Source organism: Grammomys surdaster, unplaced genomic scaffold (assembly GCF_004785775.1).
Source record: "Grammomys surdaster isolate TR1022 unplaced genomic scaffold, NIH_TR_1.0 310, whole genome shotgun sequence".
NCBI classification, from domain to species: Eukaryota; Metazoa; Chordata; class Mammalia; order Rodentia; family Muridae; genus Grammomys; species Grammomys surdaster.
This window is the reverse complement of record NW_021604729.1, coordinates 845,001-869,428: the sequence shown is the minus strand read 5'-3', so window position 1 is coordinate 869,428 and position 24,428 is coordinate 845,001. Positions and strand designations below refer to the sequence as shown.

The 24,428-nt window shown below is 45.4% G+C and overlaps 2 protein-coding genes across 7 annotated transcripts; one reads left to right on the top strand and one right to left on the bottom strand.

Annotated features, from left to right (window-relative positions):
• Positions 1 to 1,096: 1,096 nt before the first annotated feature.
• Positions 1,097 to 10,815, bottom strand: Tmem138 (transmembrane protein 138). 2 transcript variants are annotated; one of them, XR_003712676.1, is made up of 5 exons: positions 10,593 to 10,815; positions 10,186 to 10,357; positions 6,626 to 6,701; positions 6,163 to 6,368; positions 1,097 to 1,142 (listed from the first exon to the last, which is right to left on the bottom strand). XR_003712676.1 is itself a non-coding variant. In XM_028777556.1 (4 exons), exons 1-4 carry the CDS (start codon positions 10,718 to 10,720, stop codon positions 6,256 to 6,258), a joined length of 489 nt encoding a protein of 162 aa, XP_028633389.1. In that variant the 5' UTR covers positions 10,721 to 10,815; the 3' UTR covers positions 5,640 to 6,255. The 2 variants fall into 2 exon arrangements, 1 of the variants encoding a protein (XP_028633389.1); XM_028777556.1 differs by lacking the exon at positions 1,097 to 1,142 and having other exon boundaries at positions 5,640 to 6,368.
• A 2,114-nt stretch (positions 10,816 to 12,929) lies between these two features.
• On the top strand, positions 12,930 to 24,048 carry LOC114629429 (cytochrome b ascorbate-dependent protein 3). Of its 5 annotated transcripts, none has more exons than XM_028777440.1 (9): positions 12,930 to 13,045; positions 13,216 to 13,381; positions 14,034 to 14,148; positions 15,953 to 16,029; positions 17,694 to 17,892; positions 20,024 to 20,232; positions 20,848 to 21,002; positions 22,049 to 22,205; positions 22,705 to 24,048. In XM_028777440.1, the coding sequence occupies exons 3-9, from the start codon at positions 14,040 to 14,042 to the stop codon at positions 22,726 to 22,728; spliced, it is 930 nt and encodes a 309-aa protein (XP_028633273.1). In that variant the 5' UTR covers positions 12,930 to 13,045; positions 13,216 to 13,381; positions 14,034 to 14,039; the 3' UTR covers positions 22,729 to 24,048. The 5 variants fall into 5 exon arrangements, with proteins under 5 accessions (XP_028633273.1, XP_028633272.1, XP_028633276.1 ...); XM_028777439.1 differs by having other exon boundaries at positions 14,001 to 14,148; XM_028777443.1 differs by lacking the exon at positions 14,034 to 14,148.
• Positions 24,049 to 24,428: the final 380 nt, after the last annotated feature.

The following is a 24,428-nucleotide window of genomic DNA, read 5'->3' as shown; positions in this document are numbered from 1 at the left end:
TGTGTTGACTCACTCACCTATGAGCCCAGCACCCAGGAAGCTGGGACAGGAAAATCAGCAAGACTTTGAAGCCAGCCTGAACTACACAGTGAGTTTCAAGCTAGCTAGGGCTACAGAGACTCTGTCATAAAACAAAACAAAATACAATACAACTCAGAAGACCAGTGGTGCAGTGAGGCTTGTGCCTTTCAAATCAGTTGCTCTCTAAATGATCCTTTAGGGCTTCTGAGGGGATTCCAACACATGTGCATGACTAATTATTGGTGGTCGGTGGCTGGCTTCATTCATCCTCTTTTCCTCCTCAGAGGTCTCAGTAGGGCTGATAGCTCCCTCTAATCACAGGAGTTCCCCAAGCAGTCAGCCCCACCAGTGAAGCAATCTAGGAGTCCCCAGATACCCTCAGCTCAGTAGTATCCAAAACGACACCACTTTGGATATTCTAAGGGTTTTAGGAATTAAGTGTCAGGAAACAGGGCAGAGACACATATATTTTCTGGACCCTTCCCTATATCACAAGTGTCTATAAAATATGTAATATCAAGGACTTGAAATAAATGACTGAAGTAGCACTGTAGCAATTTTTCCTTTGTAAACTATTTCTGATTGTTATCATATTGTCTATTAGAAGGCTATAAATGAAGCTGGTGTGGTGGAACTTGCCTGTCATCACAACACTCATGAGGCTGAGGCAGGAGGAGCTTGAGCTCAAGGCCGGTTTGCACTACATAGAAAAAAAATGTCTTTAACAAAAGGAGAAGGGGTTATATAAGTAGATACAGATTGTCAAGGAGAAGGGGGACAAGAGACTCACATAGATTAGGGACCAGAATGGAGATTATGATGTATTCCTTCTGTTTTCTGTGAGCACTGCACACACATGGTGCACAGACATACATGCAGGCAAAACACTCATGCACATAAAATAAAATTAAATCTCAAAAACATCAAAAAGAAAGAGATATATTTGTCTCAGTCAGTGTTCTGTTGCTGTGAATAGACACTAACCAAGGCAACTCTTATAAAAGAATTTAATGGGGCTTACTTACAGTTTCAGAGGTTTAGTCCATTGTCGTGGTGGAAAGCATGGTGCCACACAGGCAGACATGATGCTGGAGAAGTAGCTGAGAGTTCTACCTCTGGATCTGCAGGCAGAAGAAAAGAGGACATGGCTTGTTTGTTTTTTTTTTTAAATTAAGGGCCTGCAACCCTAGGCTTAAGGGGCAATATCAGCTGACATCTGCATACTTACAAGGCCTGGCACTGTTTTTATTTATTTATTTATTTATTTATTTATTTATTTATTTTATTGATGAGTACACTGTAGCTGTCTTCAGACACACCAGAAGAGGGCATCCAATCTCATTACGGATGGTTGTGAGCCACCATGTGGTTGCTGGGATTTGAACTCAGGACCTCTGGAAGAGCAGTCAGTGCTCTTAACTGCTGAGCCATCTCTCCAGCCCATGGCTTGGGTTTTTGAAACCTCAAAGCCCACCCCTAGGGACACACTACCTCCAGGAAGGCCATAACTCCGGATCCTTTCAAATAGTGGCACTCCCTGTGCATTCAAACCTATGAACCTATGGGGCCATTCTTATTTAAGCCTTCGCAATGTTCAATGTGGCCCACTGAGTAAAGGAATAAATAAGGGGGTCCAGTGACCCTCAAGTCTGATTTGAGATTTTAGTTTAAATAGAGGATAAGAAGTATGCTTAACTAAGCAGTCCTGGTCAAGGTGTGGTCTGCCCATCATTGTCTCTGATCCAGTCTATCCTGCAAGGTGGTCTGACAAGTTGTTAAAACTGTGTGAAATCTCTTTCCAGAGGGTAAGTGCCTCTTCTACTGCTTCAGCCCTTCTCTTCTCTCTGCTTGAGATTCCTGAGGAAATCTTAATTCTTTAGGGTCATTGTCTTAATAGCCCATGGGAGGGGAACATGGGAGGGGTCTGTCTTTAGAGTTTCTCCTTTCCTGCCAGGAGAGCTACAAACTAGAATGAATCTCAAAGTCAGGCTATACTGTCATCTCTCTCTCTCTTTTCCTCTCACAGACAAATGTACGATAAATACAGGTATCTCTTTCTTTTCCTTGGACAGACAAAGATATGATAAATGCAGGTGGTAGCTTTTGGCATTTAAGATTATTTACTTCAATTGGACAATCCAAGGCCAACACTTTATCATCATCTGAATGTTCTGTGTCAGGCTGAGAATCCATAATTACCAGGCCAGGACTCACTGAGTCTGCACTAAGTCTCACTGCAATGCTAGCTCAGTCTGGCCTGAAACTCACTATGTCTACTAAGCTGGCCTAGAACTCATAGTAATCTTCCTGTCTTGGTCTTTCCCAACCCTCAGTGCTGTGACCACAAGTGTGCACCATCATGTTCAGTGACATGAGAAAGATTTCAGAGGAAGAAATGTGGGTGAATTCTCAGAGAATTCCCCACCAGAGGGAGCAGGAGTGAGGGTGAGGGGAGTTGTTCTGGCCTTATCTCTTGTGCCTTTTGTGTGGGGTCCATGTTTACAGAGGTAAGGAGATATCTCCTGGTCTTGTTCAATAGTAAATTTTACATTATCAGTTATCTTTCTTGGGACTGGACATTTGGGGTAAAGCCATGGGTCACTAGGGATTAAGCTCTAGATGTTTCTATAAAGCCATTACAAGACACGGGTCAGGCTCTAAGTAGTTAGGTAGGGTTTACTGGCATGGCAATTTTGTTTTTATTTCTAGTATTTGTCTATGCATTCTGCCTATTTATTTAGTGCATCTATTTTGTGTGCATGTGTGAAGGTCACAGGACAACTTTTTGGGAATCAGTTCACTCCTTTTCTCTTTTTAAAAAATATGTGTGTGTGTGTGTGCACGTGTGCACACCTATGTGAGTTTCTGTGCTACATACATTCAGGTGCCTGCAGAGGCCTGACAGCATTGGCTCCCACTAAAGCTGGAGTTACAGATGTCCGAGTCCCCCCTCATCACCCCCGTTGTGGGTGCTGGAAACTATACATGCCTTTTGACAGTTTTGCAAACATCTTTCAGGAAAGGAATCTTTTTATGTTTTGAGAAAGTATTTTTCTATGTAGCCCTGGCTGTCCTGGAACTAACTCTGAAGGTCAGGGTGGTCTTAAACCAAGAGATCTACCTGCCCCTGCCTTCCGAGTGCTGGGATTAAAGGCATCTACCACCACTGCCTGCCTGGCTCAGGAGAGTAATTTTAAAGAGACATTTGTGCTTTCAGACTATGAACCCCAAAGAATCCAACTTCCCCCAGGAATCTTGTGCAGGGGGAAGAGAAGGGCTGAAGCCTGTAGCCATACAGAGGAGGACTCCCAGGAAAACACTTCATACAGCTTTGGTAACCTGCCAGACAACCTTCCATGTAGGACAATTAGAGCAAGACAATGATGGGTCAATGATGCCTGGGACACACCTTGACTAGGACTACTTTGTTATATATACTCCTTGTTCTCTATTTAAACTTAAAAAATATGTTAATTATATGTGTGGTGTGTGCGTGTGCCTTCAGAGTCCAGAGGTGCTGGATGCCTCTGGAGCTGGAATAACAGGCAGTTATAAGTTGGGAACAGAATTTGAGTCCTCTGGAAGAACAGTATGCCTTCTAACTGCTGAACCATCTTGCTATCTTTTTCTACTTAAACTTAAACCCATGTCCAATATTCGGAAGATGGAATTGAGGGGATGTGTTACTGGAGCCCTCCATATGTCCTCTTCCACGGTGACTAGATTGAATAATCTCATTTTTGCTTCCCACTATTGCTTGTCCCTTTAATTGTTGTGTTGAGGATGGGCAGCTGAGGGCGCAATTTTTTTTTGTTTTGTTTTGTTTTTTGAGACAGGGTTTCTTTGTGTAGCCCTGGCTGTCCTGCAACTAGCTCTGTAGACCAGTCTGGCCTCTAACTCACAGAGATCCAGCTGCCTCTGCTTCCTGAGTGCTGGGATTAAAGGGGTGCTACCACTGCCCAGTTTGGTAAAATCTTTTTTTTTAATTTATTTATTGTATGTAAATACACTGTAGCTGTCTTCAGACACCCCCATAAGAGAGCATCAGATCTCATTATGGATGGTTGTGAGCCACCAAGTGGTTGCTGGGATTTGAACTCATGACCTCTGGAAGACCAGTCAGTGCTCTTAACCACTGAGCCATCTCACCAGCCCGGTAAAATCTTTACATGAAAAAATGAAAAGGAATATTTTGTGATATGCAAACAATAAAAAATCTGAAAGTTCAATGTACACACTAGTTTTACTAGTGAATTCTAGTTTTTGTCCATTTTTAAAAATTATTTATCTATTTTATGTATGAATGTTCTATCTGCCCATATACCTGAATGCCAGAAGAGGGCAACAGATCTCATTATAATTGGTTGTGAACCACCATGTGGTTGCTGGGAATTGAACTTTGGACCTCTGGAACAACAACCATTGCTCTTAAGTGCTGGTTGCTCTAAAGCTCTGGTTGTTGAGTGCTGAGCCATCTCTCCATTCCCCAATTCAGCTGTTTTTATTTAGGTACTGTAGCATCTGTGGCTTCACTCTTCTTCCAGTGTCACAGTCCAGTAGTCCCAGGTATTTGCTGCCTGGCCTTTTCAATGCGTTAGCCTGTGCTTAAACATTGTCTATGTTCCACACAGCTATGAGGTACGGTCTGATCTGATTAATAGTTGGTTCTTTGTCCTTTCTTGTATTAACTCTTTCTTTTGGTGCTGGGCATTGAACCCAGGGCCTTGCACATGCTACGATCATGCTCTAGCACTGAGCCATACTCCCAGGCCCTTCCAAACCCTCTGCCATGAAACTTCAGCTGCCTCCTACTTTGACCTTGTTTTGGGTCACATGACTTGCTTTGACCAATGGGAATCAAAACAGTGGACTGACTTATGAATGCAACAGGACATGTTCTCTCCTGCTTCTAGGCCACTATCATGCGCACAGACCCAGGGTAGTCTGCTGGTGGATGAGTCATAAGACCCACAGCGAAGTAAGCTGTTATTTCTCCTGAGGTCATCCTAGGTTAGTCAAGTTAAAGGTCCAAGATTATCATGGCTGACCACAGACAGACTTGAGGAGGCCCAGTTGCAATCACCCTTACCAGCCCAGATCAGCTGACTGCTACCATTTGCCAGCTGACTGCCTAGGCATGCATGTTACTGAGTTTGGTGATGGTTTGTTACAACCAACCATCACAGTTTAGCATCAGAAAGTAGCATATATGTTCTTAAACTTTCTTTTGCTAAACAGGCTGTGAAGCTTTTTTTTTTCTCTTGAGAACAATTTCAGCTTCTGGTAAACACAGAAACTGAAAGAAACACAGAAATCTGAAACTTTAGGGCTTGGGGCAGGCATTAAATCATCCCTTAAGTTTCCAAAGGAGTACCAGAACTTTTTTGTTTAGTTTTGTTTGAGATAGTCTTTATATTGTAGCCCAGGCTGGCCTAGAATTCACTATGTAGCCCTCTTGCCGAGGCCTCCCCAGGTGTGAGCCACCCCAATCAGTACTTTGACTCAGCATGGGGCAAGTGTGTATCTAGTTTATAGCTCAATTGCCCAGGAATCAAAGTGATGCTGAGGGTCTCTGACTTGGTCTATCTCTTCACCATGAAGACACCAAGACAGACAAACAGGCTCTACAGTTTATTTTTTTTTAAAAAGAATTCAATTTATTTCCTTTTAGAACTGTAAAAAAAAGTACTTTGGATATAAAATCTAAACAACTAAGGTGTGGTCAGTCAGGAGGCCATGGCCCTCATGATCTGCATCCTCCAGTCACTCAAGTATGGATCAGCAAAACAGGACCTGCGCTGAGTGGGAGCTCTACAGCTGCAGATCCTCAGGAAGGAGGAAGGAAAGAGAGTGAGTGGTACAGTGTCGGAAGAGAAGGAAGTGGACGGACTGCGGAGGAGGCAAGACTGCACTTCATACTACAGTCTGCGGTGGGGGAAAACACTTTAATTTGCAATAGGAAAGGTCTTCCTTTTTTTTTTTTTTTTTGAGATAGGGTCTCTCTCTATAGGCTAACCTAGAACTCATTAGGTAGGCCTCAAACTCACAGCAATCCTCCTGCCTCTGTTTCCAACCAGGCCTGGTGAGTCTTCCTTCTTGAATGCTGAGCACAGCTAGTGTAAATGTATCCTAGGACTCCACCTGTTTTCTGGTGCCAATGGCTGTTCCTCCCTGGAGAGCAGCCCAGGACCTTCACCAGGAAGGAAAGGTGTTCATCCACGTGACATCAAGTGGTCACCTTCGAACTTGCATGAACTCCTTGCGCAGCCATAGTGAGTCCTGGTAAAAGCGGGGGTCACCCAGCCTCACAGCCGTCCTTTTGTAGAAATAGCAGTAGAGCACTGCGGCTGAGGACAAAGGTAGAGAGCAGCCTCAGCGGGGGTCCTCAGTGTTCCCTTCAGGGGAGAACTAAGCCCAGCCAGGCCCCCCACTGCCCCTGGGGGTTCGAGTGGTCTCCCAGAAAGGGCAGAGGGCAGCCCTGCCCCTTCCCTTTGTGAGGCTGGCCTCACTGTCCCAGGCTGTCCAGATGGAGCTGGGAAGCTGGGAAACAGGACTGCAGCTGTGCTGCAGGCTGTGAGTGCACCTGAAGCCACTCCATCCTCACCTAGTCTCTGGAATACAAACAGTGTTTGCAGGCCATTTGTCCATCTGAAGCTGCTCGAGTTTTTCCATCGTACGTTCTAGAGGAGACATGAGTACAAAAGGAAAGGTTAAAGGACCCATGAGGCTGTTATATTTCCAACTTGCTTAGCTGCAGCAAAGCCACTTGGTTGAAAATCATGCTAACCTCACTCTTTTCATAAGTTCCAGGTATATTTCTCAAGGGAGCTTCAAACACCTCAAAACTTTTTTCTTTATGGGGCTGGAAAGATGGCTGAGTGGTTAAGAGCACACTGACCTAGGTTTGGTTTCTAGGAGCTATATGACAGCACACAACTCCTATAACTTAGTTCCAGGAGATCCAAAGCTCTCTTCTGGCCCCCGTGGACACTAGGCACACACATGATGCACACATGCAGGCAAACACTCTCATATGTTCAAATAGAATTTTTAGAAGAATAAAATAAATAGAATAAATAGAATTTTTAGTTAGGCATGGTGGTGCATACCTTTTAATCACAGTATTCAGGAGGCAAAGAAGTAGGCAGATGTCTGTAAGTCTGAGGCTAGCCTGGCCTACATAGTGAGTCCCAGGCCAGCCAGAACTACGTATAGTGAGACTCTTTTTCAAAATAATTCTTTAAAACTGTGTGTGTGTCTGTGCGTGTGTGTACATATGTATGTCTCAGTGTGCAATACCATGCATGCGGAGATAAAAGGCAACTTACAGGAGTTACTTCCCTCCTTCTATCATGTGGGTCACAGGGATCAAGCTTAGCAAAAAATTCCTTAACCTGCTCAGCCATCTTGCCAGCTCTCAGCCGCCTCCTGCTCCTTTTTATCTTTTGCTTCAAAGGGGTCTCCTCTAAACCTGAACTGAGGAATTTATTTGTCAAGGGAAAATGATCTCAGAAGTGTCTCTGCTCACTGTTCAGCCTGCAGAATCTCAGGCTCAGCACTCTGGTGCATTCAGCCTCAGGCTTAATGACATCAATAGCTTAAATACTGGGCTCCAGGAAGTGGAGCACAGGCCCTGACAGAGGAAGCCCCTTGACCCTTGCACACTGCTCTCCTGCTTTCCTGTGGCACACCATGGGCACCCACATGGTAGGTTCAGAGAAAGTGAGAAAATGACTAGAGACCAAGGGTCTGCTGTTTTTAAGGTGGTGGTGAGAACCACGGCCAGGGAAGAGTTCTACCTGAGCCACACCCCTAGCTCAGAGTCAGGAATTTTAATGAGTGCCATCAAAATAAGCATATAAGCATATAGGAGACACATGAGCTATCCAAAGAGATTGAAGAATTTGTAAAGCAGAAGAAATGGAAACAATAAAGGCCTGCAAGACCTTCCGAGAACAGTTAAGAGCATTTGCTGCTCTTTAAGAAAAACAGAGTTCACTTCCTAGTGTCTATATTGGTGTGTGTCACATTCTCTGTAACTCCAGCTATACAGATCTAAGACCTAGAGTTCCCCTCCTCTTCCTGCACACACACACACACACACACACACACACACACACACACACACACACACTGTTACACACTTTCAAATCTTTTTTTTGGAGGGGCAGTGGTGTTGAATCAGAATTTTTCTGTGTAGCCTTAGCTGTCCTGGAACTTGCTCTGTAGACCGGGCTGAACCTCAAACACACAGAGACTTGCATTTCTCTGCTTCCTGAGTACTGGGATTAAAGGCATGTTCTACCACAGCTTCAAATTATATTCTTAAAAAAGCAACCCTGAGGACTGGATCTGATCTGGGGCCTACAGGAAAACTAAAGAGACACATGGGAGGCTGAGTTTCCGGTGTAAAGATGAGGACTCTGCACAGGGCATAAGGAAAGCAACACTCTTGCATGGCTGTTTCCCAGAAACAGCCAATGCCTGTAACATTAACCACAGGACACTAACACTTAAACATACCCTCTGTCAACACACATCTACCCACATAGCTGACGGCAAAACTGACCTGACTTCCTGTTTCAATGCTGGTAGGCCTATTTGAGGCAAAGGCAAACTGTTCCAAATAGAAAAGTCCCTGGATCCTCAAACACAGATTGCTAGGCAAAAGTGCCTTATAAATGTCACAGCCCAGGACACCTTCATTTTACCTACTTTTTACCAAAGATTCTGAACCATGTTGAAGAATAATAGTGTTTCCAGAGGACAGAAACTTCTAGTTGGATTTTCTTTTAATAGGACAAGGTTTGGTCAAATGCAGAGCACAGAGCCTGCCAGGTAAATGTCCTTCTGCTGAGTTGTATTTCCCAGCCTTTACCATTACTTTTCTGGTGTTTTGCTTTGTTTTTTTGTTGTTTTTCTGTCAAGCCTTCATACACATAGGATGTAATCAGACTGGCCGGGCGGTGGTGGCGCACGCCTTTAATCCCAGCACTTGGGAGGCAGAGGCAGGCGGATTTCTGAGTTCGAGAGTTCGAGGCTAGCCTGGTCTACAGAGTGAGTTACAGGACAGCCAGGGCTACACAGAGAAACCCTGTCTTGAAAAACCAAAAAAAAAAAAAAAAAAAAAAAAAAGGATGTAATCAGACCAACAGCTTGAATATAAAGCACCTATCTCACATAAACCCCAGATCAGATCTGATTTTCATGGCTGCTAACTTCTGCTTCCCTAATTCTTCCATCTTTTTGTGTATCTCATGAGTTTTCATATCCTTCTTGAAAAAAAAAAGATTGATTTATTTATTTGTTTTAATTTTATTTATTTTTGACACACAGTCTAACATTATGCAGTCCTGGCTGGCCTGGCCACTATCTTTTAGACCAGGCTGGTCTCTAACTCACAGAAATCTGCCTGCCTTTGCCTCCCAAGTACTGGAATTAAAGGTGTGTACCACCCACATCTGGCAATTGATTTATGTTCTGTATATGTGTGAGTGCCTTCGTGTGTATATGTGTACCATGAATGTGCTAGTACCAGCAGAGGCTAGAAGAAATGGATTAGAATTAAAGGAGTTGTGAGTCACCTGATGTGGGTGCTAGGAGCCAAATCCAGGTCCTCTGCAAGAGGAGCAAGTGCTCATAGCTGCTGAGCCATCTTCCAGCCCATCATACTCATTGTGGCCTCCAGGTTCTTGCTATTGAGTTTATTAGCCCAGGATGAACTTGTCATGGCCCTCAGAAAACTAAGATTGCAGGGAGATGCTACCACATTTTGTAAGATTGTCTTGAGACAGACAGGTCTTACACTATAATCCAGGATGGCCTAGAACTTAACTCTGTAGATCCAGGATGACCTTGAATTTATCTTAATCCTCCTGCCTTGGCCTGCTAGGTGCTAGAATTACATGTGTTAGTCACCATGCCCAGATACTGGTAGTTCTTTGAAGATGTGAAAGGGGCAATGAGAAAGCTCAGTGGTTGGGGGCATTTGCTGCCAGCCCTGATAACTGCAGTTCAATCTCCAGAACCTGCATGGTGGAAGAACAGACTCCTGAAAGTTATCCTTTGACACTCACACCTCCATCTACCTACACACAGACATAATAGCTATATGTAATTTTTTTAAAAATTAAATATGTAGAAATTCAGAGCTTTCATTCTTACCATGACCCAGACATGTAGGGAGATGCTGAGGGCAAGGTACACAGATGTCAGAATGATGGTCCCTTTGAACTTATGGAATAGGAGGTTGACCAGGCCGGCCTGGAAGACGAAGGTGTTGAAGAACATGAGGAAAATTATGATGATGTTGAAGAGGATTGCAACATCCTGGATGCTGTAGACACATAAAACAAAGTATAGACAAGTGGGGGCTGTATGAGGACTTAAGAGATGGCCCTAAGAGCCAAGGGGAATGAAGAGATCTGTTCTTCTCTATGACATTGTCACTCCAAACCCCTAAACAGCATAGACCTCTAAACACACTAATTAATAACTTTAAAATGCTCAACTGTGCCAGTCAGGGCCTTCACACTCTTTGGAGTCAGCTTTTCAGGCCTGCTTATACTCACATGAACAGCACGAGCTGGATAACAGGAGCCATTCGGAGTAGCTCCGAGAAGGAATTGACGAACAGGTCATAGGACAGCAATAGGAACTGCAGGGAGAGCACCAGGCTGTAGTTACTGGTCTGGAGCATCTTCTGTCTGATTTTTGGGACTCCCAAGGGTACATTCCACAGTTCTGGAGAAAATAACTTCTGGTTCTCTCTCTGCCCAGAACTTGGGGAGAGATGTTTAGTCTTTCCAAATCAGAGCTGTCTCCCTGGCTCTAATGCAAGGACCTGTTTGGAGGGGAGAGAGGCAAGAAAGGGAGGAAGGGCAAGGAGGACAAGATCAGAAGTCTAGCAGCAAACATCTACTGAGCATCGGTATGCAACACACCATTCTAGGTAATCAGGGTATATTAGTTACAACCAATCATAAAAACAAAAGCCCAACTAAAGCCAGGCATAGTGGCACACACTGTAATCACAATACTCAGGAACCTATAACAGGAGGATTGAAAGTCTGAGGCCAGCTTGGGTTATGAGAGCCAAGACTTCACCAAACAAAACAAGACAAAACCCATCCCCCACTGCACCTTAACTTGTCATTCTTTCTAGAGACTAATAACAGCAGACTTTTCTTCATGTCTGATCCTTCTTTTTTTTTTTAACCAGATATTGCTATGTAGCCCAAGCTCATCTTGAATTCTTTTACACACACACACACACACACACACTATATATATATATATATTATATGAGTACACTGTGGCTGCCTTCAGACACACCAGAAGAGGGCATCAGATCCCATTACAGATGGTTGTGAGCCACCATGAGGTTGCTGGGAATTGAACTCAGGACCTCTGGAAGAGCAGCCCGTGCTCTTAACCACTGAGCCATCTCCCCAGCCCTCATCTTGAATTCTTGATCTTCCTGCCTCACCCTGTGCCTGTTTTACAGGAATGTACCCACACCAGACAAATGTACAACTCTAACCAAGAATATTTAGGTTACTACAGAGAAGTGATAGCCTGGTTACATAGTAGTAATAGTAGTAAATAAACCTTTATATACTACATGCAACACTCTAGGAACTGTTTCAATCACAGACATATTTAAAGACCTTATAATAACTTCATAAGGTAGGAAATAAACTCTTATTTCCCTCAATTCATAGATGTGGAAACTGAGGCTCAGCAAAATTAACTAATTTGACCAAGATTCCACAGCTGGTAGGTGGCAGAGAGGTATTCTAATAGAGGCACTACACAACCAGCCTATTTCATAACTGATAGAGTGCTGTCTAAGTAGGTGAGGGATATGTTCTCATAGAAATGGGCAGTGTCACATACAGAAAGAGTTGAGAGGACACAGTACTTTCCTAGAAGACCTTTATAAAGATTATGACAGAAACACTGAGGCAGCAGGTAAGGGGAGCATATTTAAAACTTTACTTAATCCCTGGACTTGAAAAGCAGCCATTTTAGCGCATATAACCCTCATTTTGCAAAGATTTTGAGGGGTTCAGGACCCGTCCACCTTCCGTGGTGGAAAAGCCTCATGTTTTTTGGATATATGAATGTATCTTCTCTGGGCTTGAGTTTTCACAATCTCTCTCCTAGATACCAGCGCCACGATAATCTTGTTAACCAAGAGATTTTACTTTAATCCTCATAACAATGTGCAAGGTAGGAAAGAACTGTCCCCTGACTACAGGCAAGGACACATAGTTAGAGTAATTTCCTCCAGATCGCAAGTGAGTAGAGCCAAACGCACCACTTTGTAAGGCTCCATCAATGGCATCCGTTAGATAGAAACGCCCCTCGCTCTAGCTACGCGGACGAGCACCCTCCAATTTAATGCGGTTTTCCTCACCCGTCCCAATCCGCTCACAAACCGGAATGCCTCGGCAAAAGACCCATAGTAAAAGCAATAGCAACACAAAATTCTGACTTCCAGCCACTCTATGATCGGCATCATCTACACTCACCTCAAAGAACCGACGTCGGTTGTCATGGGAACACCCTCTCGGCTTCCGGAAGCCGACTTTAAATTCCGGAAGTAGATTCCTAATTGCCCGCCATGTTAGGGCCTTTGCTTTTCCAGGCTCTCCCTGAGACCGGTTCTATCTATCCTGCCTCGCTGAGGGCCTACCCTAGCGAGAGGCTGTTAACCCCAGCATTTCTCCTGTCTCGGGACGGGATCTGTGGTTAGAGACAAGGCTGACAGGAGGCAGCGCTCTTAGGAATCGGACAAGAAACCGCTCAGTAACTCGCCCCTTAGCTTGCAAACCCCATTTCCCAGACGCCCTAGCTCACCACCGGAAGTGGCAGAGCGTATAAAAGCTCAGGTAGCGCCCTCTTGTAGCGGATCCCGTGGCCTGCAGACTAGCTGGAAAGTCAATTCGCCGAAGTCCTGGAGGAGTTTAGGGAGTGGCAGCTCCCGCGGACCGGCGGGTCGCAGAGACCTGCCCCCAAGGTGTCCCACTGTGTTGTTAAGGGTGGGATAGAACCCGGCCTGGGAGAGCTGGGATATGGGTTCCAGTGGTGGTTCCGCCGCTTCCTTGCTTCGCTCTGTCATAACTCGGCGTTCAGCCTATTTCTCCTTTTAAGAATTGGACACTTTTCCGTTCCCCTTCTGTACTGCAGGTGGTGTTTTTAGAGGCTCTCATGGTTTTCAAAAGGCGACTCATCTAAGACTGCTAGAACCAACCTGACTAAAGGAGTCAACGTCATACCTACCCCCTTGCACCTGGAATAGATCTGGCTGTCCGAAGGACGAAGGACCGGCCAGTCTGTGAGCACTTGTGCTAAGGTGGACTTTATTCACACTCCTGAGAGGAATATTATTTGGCACTCACTCCTGAGTCCTGCTGTTTGGAGGGGCTGCCTTTGGAAATGAGTTCTGGGAACTGAGCACAGGAACTGGGTGCCTGTACCAGGCTTGCCATTTGCCTGACCAAGTTACTCTTCTTTGGATCCTGACGCTGCAGTACTTTTGTAAGATGCGGGTTTATAGGATCTGCACTCTAAATCTGGTCCCCAGGATTCTTAGTGTCCCTCAGTCTTTGAGGAAGGAGCGACAAACTCTGTTCCTTGGTCTGTTTACTTCTAAAAGTAACTGTGTTTGGAGTACAGCCTTTTTCTGACAGTAATGGAAGGTTCATTTCTTAACCCTGGAACTGTTTTAGCTCAGCCTATGAGAATCCTTTAGCCAGAGAATTGAGGAAAACATTAGATAAAGGTTAGGTACACTTCTTAAATCAGGATAGATAAACTACACCCCATAGGCCACATCTAACCCTGAGTGGCTTTTACACATTTGAACTATTGGGGCAGGGTGATCATATTATGTGAAATGTGAAAATCATGTAAAACTTAGACATCAGTGTCTTAATAGTGTTAATGAAGCACAGTCATGTTCATTTGTTAAGATGCCCTTCCTGGATGCTCTTATATTACACCAGACAAGAATGAACATTGTTGTGACAGAGGCTACAAGCCCTACACAGCCTAAAGAGTCTGTGGACGCCCTTCCTGAGCATGGGGCTCAGCCAAGCAAGGACAGGAGACTCGCTGGTGGTGAGCATGTCTGGAAGTCTTAGTCCAAACTGCTCTCTCAGTGCAAGTGAGAGTATAGTCTCAGCCTTTGCCTGTGTTCTTTCCCTTGCTTTTGCTATTTTAGGAAAGGAGAGGGCTTATTTGTGAACTGTAGACAGCAATGTAACTAACTTTCCTGCCTTCTGTCAGAAAAGTGCCCCAACCCTCCGTTCTAAGTCGGCTTTGAAGTGCTCACCCAGCACTTGTAACTGGAGTGATGCAGGTCCGTTTGGAATGTTTTGCCTTTCCTTTTCCTCAAATGTGTCTGTCTGTGAATGGTACATGTGTGTAGGTTCCTGTGGAGACTAGAAGTAGGTATTTGGTCCCTTGGAGCTGTGAGCTGATGCAGGTGCTGGGAACTCAACTGTGGTGTGCTGCAAGACCAGTCTGTACTTTTAACTTCTTAACTGCAGAGCCTTCTCTTCATATGCCTCCCCCACACCTCTGCCCCCCACCCAGGGTCTTATTTAGCCTAGGCTAGGCTCAGCTTTATAGACATGTAGCCGAGGATGACCTCAGGCTTCGGATTCTTCTGGTTTTTACCTCTAGAATACTGAGATTATAGACATGTACCATCCCACTTTTAAGTTTCAAGATAGAAGACATGTAGAGTTTATTACAAGGTGAAGGTGGGGCATGAGCCAGAAATGAAGTAGACAGTGTTCAGAGAGAACATTGTATAGAACTCCCTCTCAAGGGGTGAGAGAGTGAACAATGGGCAAAGGGACCATTGTCTCCTTCTTCCTTTTGTAAAAGAAAATAAATTGCAGAAATCAGCATTGTCAGATAACTGAAGCATTTCACTGGAAAAGTGGAGGTTGTGTTAGGCGGTGGACACCTGAGAATCCCAAACCTTTTTTGCTCTTGCATGAATCAAGGAGGCAGCTCTGAGGCTGGCTAATAAATCCCTGGACCCAGTGGCTCAGTCATGAAACATAGTTTTCCCCCTAGCCCTCAGTTCTTTCTCAGAGATTGCTACTAACTAGAGTCACCTGTGAGAACCCAGCATCTGCTGCTGGTTGGATGGCTATCTGGCATGTCATGAGATGTAATCAAGGCTACAGAGAGGCCTGGGCAGGCATGGGAACCATGAGCTTCAGGTTTTTGTTTGTTGGGGGAGCTGGTCTCACTATGTTGCTCAAGCTAATGTTGAACTACTGTACTCAAATGATCCTTCTGATTCAGCCTCTCAAGTAGCTAGTGGCATAGATACCACCTTGCTTAACTAGCTTGAGGTTTTGTTAGTGGTTAGGATAAAATCCTGTAGGGGCTAAAGAGATGGCTCAGTGGTTAAGAATGCTTGCTGCTCTTTCACAGGACCTAGATTTGATTTCCTGCACTCAAGTTGGGTGGTCCACAAGACTAACTCCAGCTCCAGAGAACCTAACAACTGTTTCTGGCTTTTGTGGATACCTGCATGTACATCACTTGGGATACCTTCACACACACACACACACTTTGAAATACTCTGATAGTAACAAATGTGAAGTTATAATACTTGATTCTCAATAATGTCCTTTCGTTTTTTGTTATGATCTTATAGCCTGTGGATAAGGAAAAAGATCTAAGAGCTTGAAGCTAAGTAGACAAGGGTTTGAAACTCCTGTGGACTTTCTGGGTCCTGGTGGTAGTTACTGTGCATCTGAACTTTAGTTTCCTCGTGTATAGGATTGAGGTGATAGTCTTCACAGAGTTACCAAGAGGAGTAGGTGAGACTGTATATCAGTTTCTAGTGCTTAAAGCTGGTGTTCAATTAATAATTTTTATTTCCATGCTTTTCTTTCAGAGGACACGTCAGGGTGCTCAGACGGTGAAAATCAGAGATCAGGCCACCTTTCTGTGAGCCTTCTGCTGGGTCTAAAGGTGAGGATTTGGGTATTATCCCTCCTTGGGCATTATTGGCTGTTCTTCCTTTTAGATGGTCCAGAGAGATGGCCCTCAATATCAAGAAGCCACATTACCTTCTTGGTGTGTATTTACTGGATGCAGGGCTGGGTCTTTTCCACTTGCCTGGCCTGTTTTTTAAAAGTGTGTATATTGTAATGGGAATCTAACTCATGCCTGCCCCTGTCATTTACACTACAAATCTAGCCCCTCACCTGGTTTTAAAGAATACCTTCTTGTGACATAAATACTCACCAGAGAAAACCTGAAAGCTGAGTTGGTGGAAATCTAAAAATAATCATTTTCTAGACCATGAGTTCTTGGTTCCTCTTTTTCTCCTTTGGACTTTCCCCAGAAAATAGAAAGCAGAAGTAAGTCTCAGGTGTACAAACAGCCAAGGGATACCCTCAGTTCATGGAGAGGAGTGGAGGGTTCTGGCATTGAAATCTGACTCCATGGAATTCATTCTTTGCAAGGAAGACCTTTTTATAGAGAAATGGGAGCACATAGAGCCTTTTCACAGATGACATAATGGAAGGGATTGAGCATCCCTAGCTAAAAGTCCAGAAGATTCTGAAACTTAAAACTCTGGTTGGTTTTTTGAGACAGGGTTTCTCTGTGTAGTCCTAGCTGTCCTAGAACTCACTCTGTAGACCAGACTAGCCTTTTATTCAGAGATCTGCCTGTCTCTGGTTTTGTTGTTTTGTTTTGCTTTGCTTTGTTTTATATTAAGCCAGGGTTGAGATAGGTTCTCTCTGCAGCCCTGGCTGTCCAGGAATGTGCTAGGTACTTGTAGACCAGATGTCCTCAAACTCACAGAGATCCTTCCACCTCTGCCTTCTGGGAGCTCTGTGTAAAGGCTTGTGCCACCATGCCCAGCCAGACCTAAAATTTTGGTCACCAGAAGTTTCACTTAAAACATGCAACATTCAAATATTCCCAAATCCAAAACCCTTTGCCATTTACAACTCTTCCATACCCAATTATTTAAAAAAAAATTTATATGTATGGCCAAGTAGTGGTGGCATATACCTTTAACCCAGCATTCAGGAGGCAAAGGATCTCTGAGTTTGAGGCCAGCCTGGTCTATAGAGTGAGCTCCAGGACAGCCAGGGCTACACAGAGAAACCTTGTCTTGAAAAACAAAAACAAGACAACAACAAAAAATGCCCTTAACTGTTGAGTTGCCTCTCCAGCCCTGCACCCAGTCATTTTAAGGCATACCCAGCCTAGAACATGTTTACCCCATTAGATTGTGGGTTTGCTACCTTATGCTGGAACCCAGGGAATTTGTGGTCTGGTCTAAGCAGTTAGGGTTTTAATATTTGTGCCTTAACTGGGTTGGGTGTGGCAGTCATTTTTTTCCTTCTGGTTCTGTGTGGAGAGGCTAATCAGTACCAAGGCTGTGCGTCCAGGGCCTTGTCATCTCACCAGAGTGCTATACTTGGTTTGTGCCATGCCAGATGCAGGGGTGGGGCCTCACTCATTGTGAGCTTACCTCAACATCGAGGCCATCTGGAGACAGAGGAACTGAAGCAAAAGATTCCATACCACAGGCAGAAAGAGAGGTCAGTGTTAGTTCCTTTAGCTGCTGTGTGGGTACACCATGGTCAGCCAGGACATGTGATTTCTGCTTCTTCTAGGAGTTCTTGATCGGAATGGCTTCAGGATGGTTTTACCTATCCTGCATGGTGCTGGGATCCCTGGGATCAATGTGCATCCTCTTCACTACCTATTGGATGCAGTACTGGCGTGGTGGCTTTGCCTGGGATGGCACTGTGCACATGTTTAACTGGCACCCAGTGCTCATGGTTTCTGGCATGGTGGTGCTCTATGGAGCTGGTGAGTAGTAAGTTCACAGTGTGGGAGGCATGCTGTGGCCTAGGCCTGGGCCTGGTAGCACTTAGCCTCTCCAGGAGGGTTGAGTTTGAGACTACCATGGCAGGGTGAATTGGGCTGTCCCTGGGACCAGCTATCATTTGGAGGAAGAAGTGGAAAGTGTAGGGACAGCTTCACAGATCCTCTGAGACAGGGTTAGCAAAACTCTGTGTAAAGGACTAGAGGCTAATTTTTTCAAGCTTTGTAATGGTATGACTGTAACCTGTATTGCTCTGCTTCTATATTTTCATTATTGGTGTGGAGGTGATAGTAGTGGGCTGTGTGTGTGTGTGTGTGTGTGTGAGAGAGAGAGAGAGAGAGAGAGACAGAGACAGAGACAGAGAGGGGGAGAGAGAGAGAGAGAGAATATGAATGTGGGCATGGGCATCATATCATGGGAGCAGAGAGCAGCCATGGAAAATATATAACAGGCATGAGCGTAACTGTCTCAGTGAAGCTTCATTCCAAGAACTAGGCAGCAGGCTAGATTTGGCCTGACACTGCAGTTTGCTCTAGAGAAAAACAAGTTAAAGCCTCTTGTATTACAGTTGGGTCAAGGATCCATCTTTGCCCCATGCATTCAAATCTGTGTGAACCCTGTTTTTCCCAGTTGTAGGATGGGAATGATGATAGCATTGCCAAAAGCCGCTCACTATGTATACTTCACACATTCCCTCTGGTTCTTGACTTTTCTTATGATGTATGCATATGCACGCACACATGTGTGTAAACATGTAACTCTACCAGGTTTTCCTTGAACCCACAGAAATCCACCTGCCTCTGCTTCCTGTACTACTATGCTCTGTCCTAAATTCCTTGCTGTGTTACTTATTACTAGTGTGGTGGTGATATGTGTATGTGTATATGTGTGTACGTGGGCACGGGCATGCCACAGCATGCTTGTAGAAATCAGAGGACAGCTTTTAAGAGTCAGTTCTTTGTTTTAACTGTGGGTTCCAGGGATTGCACTGAAGTTTTTTGACTTATGTGGCACGTGCTTTTACCTGCCGAGGTATCTTGTGAACCCCACTTTGTTTTTTGAGACAGGGTCTCTTCACAGCTACATCCTTGGCTTTCATGCCTGGGTTCTTAACCATCCTTGGCTGGATGGATTCACTGTGATGAGACCTGGAGAGACAGTGCTTATCAGTCCACAGAACTGCATTCAGGATTGAGCCAGGGCAGTTTGAAAAAACTCCTCCCATTTTAACGGGCTCTTCTTGCTTCTGTTCCTGGCCAACTGCCTCCTGCAAATAACAGGAGGTGGCAGGTGCTGAGCAGGCTTAGCTAGAGGTTCTATTGCTGTAATAAAACATGAACAACAACTTGGGGAGGAAAGGATTTATTTTACCTTATACTTTTAGTCCAGCCTGAAAGAGAAGTTGGCAGGAACTGAACAGAAGCTGTGGAGGAAGGCAGCTTACTGGGTTGGTCCTCATGGCTTCTTCAGCCTGCTTTCTTTTTTCCTTCCCCCCTCCCTTTTTTCCTTCCTTCCTTCCTTCCTTCCTTCCTCCCTCCCTCCCTCCCTCCCTCCCTCCCTCCCTTCCTTCCTTCCTTCCTTTTTTTCTTTTAAATCTTTTTAATCGTTGTTTTTGAGTCTATGGCTATTTTGCTTGCATGTATATCTCTGTGCCTTGTGTATCCAGTACCTTCAGAGACCAGAAGAAGGTGTAGGATCTCCCTGGTACTGGAGTTACAGATGGTTGTGAGCCATCATGTGGATTGAACTCAAGTCCTCTGGCAGAGCAACTAGTGTTGTTAACCACTGAGCCATCTCTCCAGCCCTGTTCTCTTAATAACCATCTAGGACCACCAATCCAGGGATGATATTACCTAAAGTGAGCTTGGCCCTCCCATATCAATCACTAATCAAGAAAATGCTCTACAGACTTGCCTGTGGGCAATCTGATGAGGGGGGATTTTTCAACTAGATTTCCTCTTCTCAGATAACTAGTTTGTATGAAGTTGACAAGAAACAAATCAGGACAGGAATCAATGTACTGGCACTTACTTCTTCCTGTTGAGAGCCTGTGTAGGGTCACATCAGGGGAGTGTAAGGTGATGTGGCTAAGCCCTGGGACTGTTCTCTCTGCAGCCTCACTGGTGTATCGCCTGCCTTCATCATGGGTGGGGCCCAAGCTGCCCTGGAAAGTTCTCCATGCAGCACTACACCTGTTGGCCTTCACCTTCACTGTTGTGGGGCTGATTGCTGTCTTTCGGTTTCACAACCATTCAAAAATAGCACACCTCTACTCCCTGCATAGCTGGCTGGGCATCACCACTGTCATCCTCTTCGCCTGCCAGGTAGGTGTCCTCTGCCTCTTCCTTCTGAGTCCCTGTGGGTACTGTGTGCTTTGGGCATGGCTGCACTAGCCTCTGCTCCCAGTATTCTTTCTGCTCCTTGCTAGGGGAGGGCCCTATATTCTGTAGAGTTGCTATTTAAGTCCTGTGAGAGTTGGATTCCGACTTTTATCTTTCTCCTTATACCTGTCACACTGCTCGTCTGTCCTACTGACTTTGTATCTCACATGTCATGCTGACTCCAATGCAGCCTCTTTTTTGCTTTTTCCACTCTTCCCCTCTTTGAACCAAAAACAGTTCTAAAAAGTAATTTCAGTATTCCAGTGCCTGTCCTGTACTTGAATTGTTTATGGGCTAGGACTGGCTGGAATCTAAGGTTAACAAGGACGGCTAAGTTTTCTGAGTGTTTGCTACAAGCCCTTCACACATTTGTTGCTGTATAATAGAAATAGTCAGACGACAGTGATGTGTGGTGTGTAGTCAGGGCTGAGCATGGTGGGAATATTTGAGTTGAAAAAGAGGGGGAGTAGGATAGTGACCAGCAGGAAGCGCTATAGGTGAATGGGCACAATTGCCGTCAACCCATAGCTCCACGGACTTCTTCCCTTGTGTCCACAGTGGTTCCTGGGCTTCGCCGTCTTTCTCCTGCCCTGGGCATCCCAGTGGCTGCGAAGCCTCCTGAAACCTGTGCATGTCTTCTTTGGAGCCTGCATCCTTTCCCTGTCCATCACATCTGTTATCTCCGGCATCAATGAGAAGCTTTTCTTTGTTTTGTAAGTTTCAAGGGGCCTCTAACACTAAGACATATGGGAGGGAGTAGGGGCTTCAGGAGATACATCCTATAATCAATCACAGGACAGCCAATGGAGGGCTTGAGTCCAATTCTTGATCTGGAAGGTGATAGAATTAACTGGTCTTTAGGTTGAAATTGGTAAACTGGGAATACTTACTAAGCACCAAGTGACACAGCACCTTTTGTTTGTCAGAAACTGCTCAAAGCACCTCACCTTTAATCATCTTAAGCACTCTATAACATCTGGTGCTGTTCGCATTAGAGAATGTAATGAGCTAGGGCATAGTGGCTGGCTGCCTTTAATCCTAACAGCATAGGCAGGCAGGTCTCTGAGGTCAAGAGCAGCTTGCTCTACATAGTGAGTTCCAGGCCTGGCAGGGCTACATACTGAGACTTTGTCAAAAAAGAAAAAGTGTAGCCAGGTGGTGGTGACACATGCCTTTAATCCCAGCACTTGGGAGGCAGAGGCAGGCAGATTTCTGAGTTCGAGGGCAGCCTGGTCTACAGAGTGAGTTCCAGGACAGCCAGGACTACACAGAGAAACCCTGTCTCGAAAAACCAAAAAAAAGAAAAAAAAGAAAAAAAAAGAAAAAGAAAAAGTGTACTGAGGCACAGAGCAACTTACCTAAGAACATAGAGCAAAAAAAAAAAAAAAAAAAAAAGAACATAGAGCCAGTAAAGGGCAGAAGTGGGAACTGAGTTAGGCTGTCTGCCTCCAGAGCCTGTATGTGTAGCCACTGTTTTCCTGGGTTTTGAGGCAGTTTGGTATAGTGAACAGAAAATAACATTGGAAATCAGCCCTGGGGTTTAGATCTTTTGTACTATGTACTAGTTATATAAAGGTGGGCCGGTTCATTTCACCAGGATCCTCATTTTCCCCATAGCTAAGGCATTACACAGTTCCTGCCTGTCATTATGATAGGGACGTAGTATGTTAATTCCAGTTTGTAGGAATCTCGTCTCTCGCTAGGCCAAAGGAAAAAAAAAAGGATCTTCTAAAGGCCCACATTATTTTGTTATTTCCAGGAAAAATGCCACCAAGCCCTATTCCAGCCTGCCTGGTGAGGCTGTCTTTGCTAACAGCACAGGGCTCTTGGTGGTGGCTTTTGGCTTGTTGGTTCTCTATGTTCTTCTGGCTTCATCATGGAAGCGTCCAGATCCAGGATCTCTGACTGACAGACAGGTATGACTGCTTGTCTCCCATTTTAGGTGGAATAAGGCCAGGTCTAGAGAAAGACCCAAGAAGGACTTCTTAGCACTTTGCTAAGAAGATCGACCCTGTAGCCAGGTGGGAAGCCAAGCAGCTTGAAGGTGCAGATTGAGTGGTCGATGGGGACTCTGGTGTCCCCCCTCACCTGCAAGATTCCTTGGCTCTGTGAGATGGCATGTAGAAGGGCTTAAGCCTGGTGAGGTTCTGCCAACTCTATGGCAAGAATAGTGGGACAAGTGCTTAAAGCAGGTCTTGCCTGTTCTTGGCCACTGAGGCATCTGGCAGGTGTGGGAAGATATGCTATGGACCAGTCTTGGGAACTTTTGGGCTTCCCTGGAAGATCTGGTGGCTTGGCTCGGTTCACCCTGCAGGTTGAGGGTCTGTCTGAGCAGCTTGGGCCTGCTGTGCCTACTGAAGCTCAGGCTCTTTTGAGGTCATGTCTTTAACCCCTGTGCATCTTCCTTCTTTCCAGCCCCTGTTGCATGACAGGGAGTGAAGCGGGCAGGGGCTCCTGGGAACAGTCGGCGATGCAGTCTCTGCTCCCCCAGAAGCCTTGCTGTCCTGGGGCTCCTGGCTGGTTTCAGCAACAGACTTCTCTTGGGCCAGAGACCAAACTTGCTACTCCAGTTACAGGCTTGCTCTCTCCAGCCACTTGCCGCTCATCTACTTTTCTTGATGGCTTTGACTTGTTGCCACTTTTTCAGGTTCTCCATTTGCACAAGGACTCCCTTGCCTTGGTCACTCGTGTCTCTTCTGCTGGTCTGCAGATTTCGGGCTGCTTTCCTTACCACTCCTAGGGATGTGGTAGAAGCCAAACTGGGGTTCAAATGTAGTCCACATGTGGAAAGTATAAAGTCTGCTCTCTGTGGGAGCATTTGTCTCAGCTAGGTCAGCTTCTTCCTCCTCTGTCCTGGATGTGCATTTGGGTGGGCAGTTGCATTCAGGGGTAACTCATGGGACAGTGGCAGCCGGAGAAGCCTTTGCTGTAAAGTCAGGTGCCCGATACTCTGCTCTTTTTACTTTGATGCACTGTATTGTGTGTATTGTGACCATGTGGTTCCCCTTCTTCTAGTTGCTGCTCCAGCTGCTGCCTGGATCCCGCCCTTTCCCTGTGACTTACATGCCTGTCCCCCTCAGGTAGCCCTATGAGCCTTGTTAAACAGTTCTCCCAAGAACGGACATCCTGTCCTTAGAGTCCCAGTGATAAGTGAGAAGTTTCTTTGGCCTTCCTTTCTATCCCCTTGTGGGTATGGGCTTTCCTGCCTCCTCTAGTTATGTTCTCCCCTAACTGGGGCCCCAGCCCACTATGAAATTGAAATCAGCGTTATGAAGCAAGTTGCTGGGCAGAGTTCTGGGAGCCGTTCACTGCTGCTGCCTTCAGAGGTGTTCCTTATCCAGTAGTGGGCGTTTCTGTTCTCCCAAAGGTCCCCCAGCTCCCCTCTGTGGTATACCAGAATGTCAGCTTTGTCTTTCCCTGAATAGAAACTCGGTAGAGAGGGAGGAGTCTTGCCCCAGTCCTTTGTGTTAGCCTACGGCACTGCATGCCTTCATAGACAAGCCCTGCCAGGTCCCTCAGTAGGTAGTTAGGAAGAGTTAGTTGGGTTCCTGCGCTCTCTGCAGATAGTTACCAGGCTGAACTTCAACCCAGCTGCCAGAAGTTGGGAGGAGGGCTGGCATGGACTCGCTGACTAAATGAAGCCTGAACACCACCGGGATGACTGCTTGGCACCTGCATGAGCATCTTCCTGGTTCACTCATGAGTGGGTATTTTACTTCATGAATCTGATTTTCATTAAATGTGTTTTTAAACATTAAAGGTCTCTTTTGTTCAGACTGTTTTTAAAAGATAATTTTAAACAAAACCACTTATTTCTCATACTTCTGGAGGCTAGATGTCAAAGATCAAGGAAACAACAGGTTTCTGGTAAGGGTCACATCCCCTGCCATCTTAGTACCGTGACGTCACATGGTACAGAGTACAAGTTGCTCCCAGACCCTTATAAATGATGACTATATCCCATGTAGAAGGGCCTGGTCCCACTATCACCTCTAGTCACTTAACAAAGGTCTCGCCTCTTTTTTGTTATTCTTGAGACAGGGTCTCACTATGGAGCTGGAACTTGTTATGTAGACCAGGGTGTCCTTGAACTCACAGAGATCTGCCTGTCCTCTGCTGCCAAAGTGGTCAGACTAAAG

Bases quoted from the DNA above. Each gene is read 5' to 3' on its own strand.
- Tmem138 (XM_028777556.1), bottom strand. From the start codon at position 10,720: ATGCTCCAGACCAGTAACTACAGCCTGGTGCTCTCCCTGCAGTTCCTA. The intron at 10,358-10,592 runs GTGAGTATAAGC...ATGTGTCTACAG, and splicing joins ATCCAGCTCGTGCTGTTCAT to CATCCAGGATGTTGCAATCC. The intron at 6,369-6,625 runs GTGAGGATGGAG...CTTTGTCCTCAG, and splicing joins GTTTGTATTCCAGAGACTAG to CCGCAGTGCTCTACTGCTAT.
- LOC114629429 (XM_028777439.1), top strand. From the start codon at position 14,001: ATGCCCTTCCTGGATGCTCTTATATTACACCAGACAAGAATGAACATT. The intron at 21,003-22,048 runs GTAAGTTTCAAG...TGTTATTTCCAG, and splicing joins GAGAAGCTTTTCTTTGTTTT to GAAAAATGCCACCAAGCCCT. The intron at 22,206-22,704 runs GTATGACTGCTT...CCTTCTTTCCAG, and splicing joins GATCTCTGACTGACAGACAG to CCCCTGTTGCATGACAGGGA.